Source organism: Mastigoproctus giganteus, chromosome 10 (assembly GCF_048544385.1).
Source record: "Mastigoproctus giganteus isolate SK-2022 chromosome 10, ASM4854438v1, whole genome shotgun sequence".
NCBI lineage: Eukaryota > Metazoa > Arthropoda > Arachnida > Uropygi > Thelyphonidae > Mastigoproctus > Mastigoproctus giganteus.
Genome location: NC_143584.1, coordinates 190,975,512 through 190,987,237, shown reverse-complemented (window position 1 = coordinate 190,987,237; position 11,726 = coordinate 190,975,512). Strand labels below are relative to the sequence as shown.

General features: G+C 38.6%; 1 protein-coding gene across 1 annotated transcript in view; it reads left to right on the top strand.

The window, feature by feature from the left end:
- Nucleotides 1–1,725: 1,725 nt before the first annotated feature.
- The window catches only part of Ube3a (ubiquitin protein ligase E3A), a 229,840-nt gene continuing 219,839 nt past the window's right edge, over nucleotides 1,726–11,726 (top strand). The window contains exon 1 of the mRNA XM_090383626.1: nucleotides 1,726–1,888. Within this exon, the coding sequence (XP_090239752.1) occupies nucleotides 1,839–1,888 (50 nt within the window). The 5' untranslated portion in view covers nucleotides 1,726–1,838. The remainder of the gene's footprint in view (nucleotides 1,889–11,726) is intronic.

Sequence of the window (11,726 nt, the reverse complement as noted above, 5' to 3'; positions counted from 1 at the left end):
GACTTGGGGGTGGTTGTGCAGGCAGATATGAAGTTCTCTGAGCAGTGCAGACGGGCTGCAAGAGTAGCTCATGGAGTATTGTCAATGATATACAGGAATTTTTCCAGCAGGGATAAGGAGGTGATTATTCCATTGTATAAGGCAATGGTCAGGCCACACCTAGAGTACTGTATACAGGTCTGGAGGCCTCATTTCAAGAAGGATGTAGAGCTGCTGGAACGAGTACAGAGAAGGGCAACAAGATTAGTGAATGGAACAAAGGGGTGCTCTTACGAAGAAAGGCTTGTTTTGCAAATTACAGTTTCTGGAGCCTAGGCACCAGCGAGGTGATCTGATAGAGGTGTATAAAGCCTTGAATGGTTTAAGCATGCTCAATGCTGATGGGATTCTTCCTCTAGCTCAGAAAAATCACCTGAGAGGGCATAAATTCAAATTGAGGAAAGACAGATGTAGGATAGACGTGCGGAAATTTGCCTTTAGCCAGCGGGTGGTTGGTTGGTGGAACAGACTGCCATCCCTTGTGGTGGAGGTTGATAGCCTAAATAAGTTTAAGGCTCAGCTGGACAGGTATTTTGAACGAACAGAGGGGTGAAGTGGAAGGGTTTTTTTTTTTTTTTGGATGATGCTGCATAAGCTTGCTTTCTTGCATCAAATGCCTCTACTAATGCTAATGCTAATGCTAATGCTAACATGTTCGGGCGTCTACTTAATTAATAAAAATTGCAAAAACAGGAGAGCCAAAGACGCCGGCCCCTAAAGGGCTCTGGCCCGGAAGCAATTGCCTTGCCTGCCTACATGGTAGCTACGCCATTGCTTATAACAGTACTCGTATATTAATTTATGTATGAACAGATATTTTGGGCATCGACTGCATTCCAGTGAACTGCGACGAACGCATTATAAAGAAAAAAATTAAATTAAAAATTGGGTACGATGGACTATAATACAAGAAATGATAATTGTTGTGTACCATAGTTCACTGTAACCTTGTTATTATGTCAGTAGAAGGCGTGATACTATTGCCAATTGCAGAAATTATAGACTAACTTAATATGTCTGAAGATAACGCTGAAAAGAAACCGTTTATCGTAGCTGTAAGAGTAATATTTTCTGCGCGGTAGCACAGTGGTATCGTCATTGTCCTCCTCACACCGGGTGGAAAAGGCCCGGGTTCGAATCTCTTCGATGAAGCGAGGAACATTTATGGGCTTTTTTATGTGGTAACGGCCTCAGTTCGAATCCTTCTAATAACTTGAATGATTTCAAGGGCTCTTTTTCCCCGAAGAAGTTAGTCGATCGTAGGTGACAGTTGCATTTTTTCTTCTCCGGAAACATGGGATTTTGTTCCAGAATATCAAACTTATAGATCACACGTAGTTATACCCACAATATACTGAAGCCTCGTAGCCCCAATTCTTTAGTGTGCATTTTACATCTACCTACCTAATCAATTTTGCGTATTCCTAGAGTAACGTACGTGAACTTTGGTACGCAATGTCGAGATTGAGCATATACTTTAAGTAAACGCATAGTCTGTTGCTAGCTATTGCTTTTTTGCATTATTTAGAATAAAACAGCTAGAATTAAATTAACACCCTTGGCTTTACGATTTTTAAACGGAAATTATTTTTAATGAGAAAGGAACGGCATTTGATTTATTCCTATGAAACTTGGATTTTTATATAGATGACGCCTTCGTCGTAAATGGCGTATCTGAGTGTTTTCATCATTAAACATGGTGATTTGGACTTTTATTTGTAATTAATTTATATAGCTGCTGTTTGTTCCTTAATTTTATTAGAGAAAAGCATAAAACAAAAGGATTACAGCATTTGTCTATGAATTCGCGAGAATTAGAACAACCTTCTTGTGCAGCAGAAGCGGCAAGGTAAGTGTTATCAGGTGTTTCGAGAGGTTTCAACTGCTGACTCAGTACGAACGTGTTGGGTAATTTCTGACTTTTACTGTAAGACAAACTAACTAAACCGGTTATATTTGATAACCTGGACTAATTTTTTGTTATATATCAGGAGTTAAGTTATATCAGTTCGATAGCCTTGTGTGTAGCAGTTGATGGGATTGACTGCCAGATCTCCCTATAGCTAAACGCGAAATGTTTATGTATATCTAAGTAATACCACATACAAAAGTTGTACCACACATTAGGTGATTGGCGTTTAATAACTGAGTTTGGCCACCTGGGAAGTTGCGATAACAGTGCATCAAATTTAATGAAAACGCTTTTTTGTTTGCAGAGTCTGAGCTTTAGATGTGAATTATTGTGGACGTTTATTTGTGCTTTCTTTTACTTTTTTGTTTATGGTTTCGCTTCTGAAAATAATATATTTATATGTAATTATTAACTTCGCCTTACGCATTAACTTCGTGAAAGAATATTTCGGCATTTTCCTGTTCTTTCGATTAACGTATAGAATTGGTGTGTAGCGGTTGATGGGATTGACTGACGTGGACCTAACATTTTGGATCACGTTCATTTGTGCAAAAATTTGTTTAAGAATTTTTTTATTTATTATTTTTCAAAAATAGTCTTAAAGCGCTAAAAACTACATAATATACCTTGCATACCTAGCCAAATTTTTTTATTATTATTATTTTTCGTTCAGAAAAAGGTTCAGCAAAAAATAATACAAAAAGAAGTACTGTCTGGCTGAATGAGGAAGTGCACTGCCAAACCACCACATGAGTGGAAGAACATCTGCAGCTACTAGAGAAACAGTTTCTGTAGTCAGTGTCACATGGAAGCAGTAGTGTCCTAGAAATTTTGGTTGGGTTGGGTTTCATGCATTCCAAACAATAATAAATAAATAATAGATGTAAGCAACAGCAAATGATATTTTTGTGAAAACTGAGGATCTTACATGTGACCAATGTTATGCAAAAATCTGTTTGGATCTAATTTGGTAGCCTTTACAAGGATAAACTCATAATAGCACAATTATATAATATAAAAATGGGCCATGATGGGGAAAGCTTCATATTGGGAACACCTGTGCATGGTATGCCACACATCTTAACGTATAAAGAATAATAAAATATCACTTTCTCTGCATTCACTAAATGAAATAATTGTATTCATTAACATAGAAAATATATTACAATATAATATAAACAGTAAAAGCTATTTTTAAACTATTAGAAGAGAGAAATTTTTAACTGGATAGCATTAGCCATCTCCAGAACTACACTGATTTGAAACTAAGTAAGAAATGTAATTTCTTCAGATAAATGTAGAAAATCACATAAGCATGTGCACTGTTGAATTACGAGGAGGCGTTCAATAAATTATCTGCCTAAGGTACTTCCCATAGCTATGATTCATGATTTACCACATTCCTACATATCTCAACTTGAATCATACTAATTTTGATTTTACTCTGTTTTTAGGTTGTGCTGCTGTAGCAGAAAGAAGGAAGACACCTGTATCAAATTATGGATTTCCTGAAATTGGAGTTTTGTTCAATCATCAAATTTCTTACCAAAGAAGGAAATGGACCAAGGGGCATTCGTGAAAGGATGGTGGCTGTGTATGTCAACAGTGCACCTTCAGGGTACCAGGTGAAATTCTGGTAAAACAATTCAAGTGGGGGTAGACAGTCCATCAAAGATGATCCACATCCAGGAAGGCCTGTGACAGTGACCGTTCCAGAAATGTGCCAGGCTGTGGAAACTCTTGTGCTGAATGATACATTAAAGAAGTTCCAAATCTTTAGGGAATATAACATATCTGAGGGAACACTTATAACCATCTGCCATGAACATTTGGGGATGAGTAAGGTCAGTGCAAGGTTGGTCCCCAGATTTCTGACCCCAGTTCAGACGCAATTCAGAGTACAGTGTTGTGAGGAGAATTTAGAGCTTTATGAAAGGGTTCCTGAAACTTTCATCTCCAGAATTTTTATGGGTGATGAAACATGGGTTCATTACTGGGATCCTGAAATCAATGCAATGGAAGCACAAGTGTTTTCCCCCACCCAAAAAATTTTGGACACAACCTTCAGCTGGCAAGATTATGGCCACCATTTTTTTGGGATGCTGAGTAAATTTTGTACATTCACGACTTGGAACACAAGCAGACAGTCACTGGGGAGTTATATGCATCCCTGCTATACAACCTCAGGGATGTCATAAAGGAAAAATGACTTAGAAAACTTTCTAGAGGTATGCTGCTTCTTCAGGATAACACACAAATGCACAGGTCACATGCTGTTGCTGCTGCTTTGAGAGACTGTGACTTTACAGAACTTACCCATACACCTTACAGTTTAGATCTGACACCCAATGACTATTTCCTGTTTTGATACCCCAAGAAAAACATACGTGGATGTCACTTTGCGATGATAATGAACTGAAGTCTGCTGTTACCGCATTCTTTGTTGGATAGGACACAGAATTTTGTCTGGTATTTCCTCATTGCCAACAAAATGGAACAAGTGTATTGAAGTTCAGTGGAGTTATATTAAAAATAAAAACAGATTTTTGCCTCTATCCCGTTTCCTTCATAGATAGGTAGATAATTTATTGAACGCCCCTCGTATGAACACTCAACATTTTTAGAAAAAAAGACAACAAATGGTTTTAAATGCTGTATTAAAAATTATATTCTTTATTTTGCTACTATATTGTATAGTGGCGCCTCCGTGGGCAGGAGCAACAGTGTGTATCACACTCTTCTTGATTAGACCGGGGTTCGAGCCCATGACCACCAAATATGGAGGATGTGGAAAGGTCAGGGAATGACCACCGCATATCCCCTGAGCAATACGGCCTTAGTTGCTAATGCTCCTAAAAACCAAATAACAAACGAACAAGCTATTCCTACAATGTATTTCCCTCTATTTGTTGAAGTGGAAAGGTTGAGCAGATGGGCCGAGAGGTGGCAAATGAAGTTTAACATTGACAAATGTAAAGTACTACACATGGGAAACAGCAACCCCAGAGCAACGTATCAACTCTGTGGTACTAAACTGACAGTGGTAGAGAATGAAAGGGACCTGGGGGTGGTTGTGAATGCAGATATGAAGTTTTCTGAGCAGTGCAGATGGGCGTCAAGAGTAGCTCATGGTGTATTATTAATGATATATAGGAATTTTTCTAGCAGGGATAAGGAGGTGATTATTCCCTTGTATAAGGCAATGGTCAGGCCACACCTAGAGTACTGTATACAGGTCTGGAGAGGCGCCTCCGTAGCCAGGTGGGAAGGAGCAGCAGTGCGTAGTACACGCTTCTTGATTAGACCGGGGTTCGAACCCGTCACCACCAAATACGGGGATGTGGAAAGGTCAGGGAATGACCACCGCATATCCCGGAGCAATATGGCCTTAGTTGCTAATGCTCCTAAAAACCAAATAACAAACAGGTCTGGAGGCCTCATTTCAAGAAGGATGTAGAGCTGCTGGAACGAGTACAGAGAAGGGCAACAAGATTAGTGAATGGAACAAAGGGGTGCTCTTACGAAGAAAGGCTTAAGTTTTGCAAATTACAGTGTCTGGAGACTAGACACCAGCGAGGTGATCTGATAGAGGTGTATAAAGCCTTGAATGGTTTCAGCATGCCCAATGCTGATGGGATTCTTCCTCTCGCTCAGAATAATCACCCGAGAGGGCATAAATTCAAATTGAGGAAAGACAGATGTAGGATAGACGTGTGGAAATTTGCCTTTAGCCAGCGGGTGGTTGGTTGGTGGAACAGACTTCCACCCCTTGTCGTGGAAGTTGATAGCCTAAATAAGTTTAAGGCTCAGCTGGACAGATATTTTGAACGAACAGAGGGGTGAAGTGGAAGTGTTTTTTTTTTTTTTTTTTTTTTTGGCTGATACTGCATAAGCTTGCTTTCTTGCATCAAATGCCTCTACTAATGCTAATAACAAATTGAACTGGGGTAGATGGGATCTATCCAGTTATATTAAAGGAGGTAAGCAAACCCTTAGCCATAATTATATGAGCATCCCATGGATTCAGGGTAGGCCTACATGGACTGGAGATGCGCAACTGTATCCCCAATTCACAAAGTGGGATAAAAGGGTGACACCAGTAATTACAGACCTGTTACTTTAACTTCTGTTCCAGGGAAAATGATGTCACTGGTTAAAAAAGAATTGCAAGTTCATCTAGAGCGGTGGTTCGTGAACCCTAGGAGATTTGCGAAAGTGCTCCAGGGGGTTCGCACTAAAAATTCTGTAATGGCATCTGCTTAGATTTACATAGGTATATTTTGTAAACTACAAAATAGTTTTAAATTAATTTGTGGTTCGGTTCAAAATTTATATTTAGTTGTGGTTTGAGTCTCGTGTTCTTACATAGTGAGCATGCACAACAGGATGTTAGTGTGTGTGGGGGGGGGGAGGGTTTGGGTGCAAAAGTGCCAATATGATATGTATTGCACAGTTCGGCAGTGGTAAAAGGGTTATAAAAATTATAAATGATAATAAACAAAGATAGAATAAAGTAATATAAAATTTAAATTAAAAAATAAAGTAAAATTGTTAATGAAATAAACCACATCTCTCACAGTTTCTTATTATTAGTTTACTATTTTTCAATATATCATGTTAAAGAAATGTTTCCCATACTGTTTTTATTTATTTTTTTTCATTCTCTATTCTATTCTACAACTGTCATTCTCAAAGACCATTGTTATGTATAGGTAATTAATAATAATATTTTATTATTATGCAATATTGCTTATACTGGAAATATTTTATAATAAAAATTCAAAACTATTATACAATTTTAGAGAATATAAGCTTAGTGGTTTGCAATAAAAATATTATGTTGAAAGAGGTTTGCGAGTTAAAAAAAGTTTGGGAACTGGTGATCTAGACAAAACTGTAGTTATAGTTCAAACACAGAATGTGTGTTTGTTAAGAAGTTTTGTCTGACTAATTTGATTGGTTACTACGATGTTATCACAAAGGAACTAGATGCAATAAAGCCACTCCCTGGTTTACGTAATACTTACGGAAATTTGACTTTATATAGGTTTTTGCCAGCCAGTGCAAACTTAAAACAATTGTGGAAGCGTATTTTGCATCCTGTACGAATAAATGGAGGTATCGTGACAATATCATAATGTAAACCCAATAACACATTGTTTCTCGGAAGTTGAAATTTTTGCTATATAACTAAGCTATTTATCTCTCTAAAAGGTCATTTTTATAATATAAATTGTGCTACACTTTCATCGTTATCATATGTTCTGTTACAAGAATCAATTTTGATTGCCTTTGTGATATTTTTCTAAAACACATTTCTGGAGGTCACTACCATAAAACAATAAAAACAATTTGCACTTTATGGTATATTGGGCTTTTCTGTTAGCGCAGTCTCTTATAAACGGGTAGTAAACTCGATCTTATTGCATTTGCAATAATACTGATAACTGGAATTCTGCGGGTTTTTACGTTATGGTATTATGGTGAAATGTGTTCCTCTTCACTGAAATCTTCTCTCATATAAAAAACATAAATAAATTTTCAGAATCTTCTCTTTGCTCCTATTTACTTATTACAAAGGTGAAGGGAAAAGGAGCAACGGAAAGTGAAAAGTGCTGGCAGTGCTAGGAAACAAAACAAAATTGATTTAGAAATGAAAGATGATTAATTTGGGGGAATTTAATTTCCCAGATATTGACTGGAATTTGTGGGTTGGTCACTCACACACTAGCAAGGCTTTTGTGGATTTATTGGATAATTGTTTTCTACGTCAGCATGTCCGGGAGGCAACTAGAGGGAGTAATACTCTTGATTTGATTATCATTAGTGATTCTTCATGCATTAAGAATCTGAAGATAAAGGAATCACTAGGTGGCAGTGATCACAGTGTGCTGAAGTGAGATTTACTCAAAGAGGTAACTACCATCAGGGGTAAAGGAAGGGTTATTGCTTTCGTGAAGGCGACTACGATGGTCTGAGACGGTGTTTAAATTCTATACAGTGGAACCAACTGATGATGTTACCAACAGCAAATTCAAATTGGGAAGCATTCAAAGAACTTATCTTGGAAGCTACTAGGCTTTATATACCAACTAAAAAATATTGTTCAACATCATCATCATCATCAGCCATTTTCAATCCACTGCAGGATGAAGGCCTCTCCAGCAACTTTCCAGTTCCTTCTGTTTTGAGCACTGGCCATCCATTTACTACCCAAAAACTCATGAATTTCACTATCCATTTCCGCCTTTGTCTTCCAGGTTTTCTTCTAGCTCCTCTCGAGTACCATTCTGTTATTTTCTTAGTCCATCTGCCATCATGTCTTCGAGCTATGTGTCCTGCCCAAGACCATTTTAGTTCTTTAGTTTTGATAAGAATGTCCTTTACTTGAGTTTGCTGCCTAATCCATGTGTTTCTCTTCTTATCTAACAGTCTGATTCCCAATATAATTCGTTCCATTCTTCACTGTGTAGTTCTCAGCTTCTCTTCCATTCTTTTGGTGAGTTCCCAAGTTTCACTTCCATAAGTCATGGTGGGGAGTATACATTGATTCATTATTTTACATTTCAGACAAACTGGGATATTGCTCTTCAGTATGTGACTATATTTCTTGAATGCTATCCATCCAAAATTTATTCTTCTCTTGACTTCCAGCCATTTATCATTATTACAGCTAATAACTTGTCCCAGATAAGTATATGACTCCACCTTTTCAATTACTGCTCCTTCAATCATTATTTCCCTTTCTGTGGCATACTTGTTCATCATTACTTTTGTTTTAGCCATATTCATCTTTAGTCCAAAACCCTTACTAACTGTGCATAACTGATTAAGATTTTCCTCTAATTCTTTGGGATCGTGGCTGATAACCACAATGTCATCTGCAAATCGTAAATGGTTTAGGTACTCTCCGTTCACATTCATTCCTTTCTGCGACCAGTCTGATCTGAAAGCTTCCTCAAGGGCAGCAATAAACAGCTTCGGAGATATTGTCTCCTTGTCGACACAATTATTGTGTCTCCTTGTATTGTTGAACATTTAGGCCTAAATGGATGTCAGATGAACTAATGAGACTTATGGCAGAGAAGAAATATGCATGGGATACATATAAATTAACATGTGACACAGAAGCCTATGACAGATATAAGTTGATCTGTAACAAAGTTACAAAGGAGGTTAGGCAGGCGAAGGCAGATTACGAGAAATCTTTGGCAAAGGATTCAAAGAAAAACAGCAAAGAGTTCTTTACTTATGTAAACTCTAGAAGCAAGGGGATGAATCAGATTGGTCCACTTGATATCAGTGGTTCAACTGTTGATGATTCTGCTCAGGTAGCTAACAAACTAAATGAATATTTTGCATCGACATTCACACATGAGGAGTTATTCAGCGAGGGGAATGCCAGAGGTGTATTAATCTCTGGCAGTAAGCTAGATAATCTTGTAATCACTGAGAGTAAAGTGGAGGAGAAATTGTTGAAGATAAACACAAGAAAGGCACTTGGGGTGGATGGGATCTATCCAGTTATATTAAAGGAGGCAGCAAAGGAAGTAAGGAAACCCTTAGCCATAATTATGAGAGCTTCCTTGAACTCAGGGGAGGTATCCATAGACTGGAGATGTGCAAATGTGACCCCAATTCACAAAGCAGGATCAAAGGCTGACACAAGTAATTATAAACCTGTGAGTTTAACTTCTGTTCCAGGAAAATTAATGGAGGCACTGGTTAAAGAAGCACTGCAGGATCATCTAGACAAGACTTCAGTTATAGCTCGGACACAGCATAGTTTTGTTAAGGGAAGGTCTTGCCTGACCAATTTGATTGGATACTATGAGGCAGTCACAAAAGAACTGGATGCAGGGAATAACTTTGATATTATATACTTGGATCTTAGAAAGGCTTTTGATACTGTTGCACACGGAAGACTGCTATACAAATTGGAGCAGTGTGGCATTGGAGGCAAATTGCTGCTATGGATAAAGGGGTGGTTGAGGGGGGAGAAGACAGAGAGTGGTAATTAATGGACACTGCTCATCGTGGACTAATGTTATTAGTGGAGTCCCTCAGGGTTCAGTGTTGGGTCCATTATTGTTTTTTGTATTTATAAATAATATTGATGATGGTATATCAAGCTTAATGTCCAAGTTTGCAGACGATACAAAGATTGGCAGGGTTGTTAAGGACACTACTGACGCTATGCTGCTGCAACAGGATCTGGAAAGGTTGGACAGATGGGCTGAGAGGTGGCAAATGAAGTTTAATATTGACAAATGTAAAGTACTTCATATGGGAAACAGCAACCCCAGAACAATGTATCAACTCTGTGGTACTACACTGACAGTGGAAGAGAATGAAAAGGACCTGGGGGTAATTGTGCAGGCAGATATGAAATTCTCTGAGCAGTGCAGATGGGCTCAAAAGTAGCTCACGGTGTCTTGTCAATGATACACAAGAATTTTTCTAGCAGGTATAAAGAGGTGATTATTCCCTAGCATAAGGCAATGGTCAGGCCCCACCTTGAGTATTGTATACAGGTCTGGAGGCCTCATTTCAAGAAGGATGTAGAGCTGCTGGAACGAGTACAGAGAAGGGCAACAAGATTAGTGAATGGAACAAAGGGTTGCTCTTACGAAGAAAGGCTTAAGTTTTGCAAATTACAGTGTCTGGAGACTAGGCACCTGTGAGGTGATCTGTTAGAGATGTATAAAGCTTTCAATGGTTTGAGTATGCTCAATGCTGATGGGATTCTTCCTCTTGCTCAGAATAATCACCTGAGAGAGCATAAATTCAGATTGAGGAAAGACAAATCTAGAATAGATGTGCAGAAATTTGCTTTTAACCAGCGGGTAGTTGGTTGGTGGAACAGACTTCTATCCCTTGTTGTGGTTGATAGCCTAAATACATTTAAGGCTCAGCTGGACAGGTATTTTGAACGAACGGAGGGGTGAAGTGGAAGTGTTTTTTTTTTTTTTTTTTTTTTTCGGATGATGCTGCATAAGCTTGCTTTCTTGCATCATATGCCTCTACTAATGCTAATGCTAATTAAGAAGTAAAAAGCAGCACAGAGTTTGTCCTCTATTGCACAGAATTTGGTGTCTCCCTTTGTTCCTCTCACAATCTCGTTGCCTTTCTCTGTACTTCTTCTAGCAACTCTACATTCTTCCTAAAATGAGGCCTGCAGACCTGTACGCAGTACTAAAAGTGTGGCCTGACCATTGCCTAATACAAAGGTATAATCACCTATTTAACTCTGCTAGCAAAATTAGCATTAGCAGAGGCATGTGATGCAAGAAAGCAAGCTTGTGCAGCATCAGCAAAAAAAAAAAACCTCCCATTTCACCCCTCCATTCGTTCTACAACTTCCACATCAACTTCCACCAATCAACTACCCACTAGCTAAAGGCAAATTTCTGCACATCTATTCTATAACTGTCTTTCCTCAATTTGAATCTGTGCTCCCTCAGGTTCTTAATCAGGGCAAGAGGAAGAATCCCATTAGCATTCAGCTTGCTCAACCCATTCAAGCCCTTATACACCTCATTCAGATCACCTCGCAGGTGCCTATTCTTCAGGCGCTGTAATTTGCAGAACTTAAGCCTTTCTTGGTAAGAGCACCCCCTTTGTTCCCCTCACCAATCTTGTTGCCTTTCATTGTACTTGTTCTAGCAACTCTACATCTTTCCTAAAAAGAGGCCTCCAGACCTGTACACAGTATTCTAGGTGTGGCCTGACCATGGCCTTGTATAATGGGATAATCACCTCCCTGTGCCTGCTA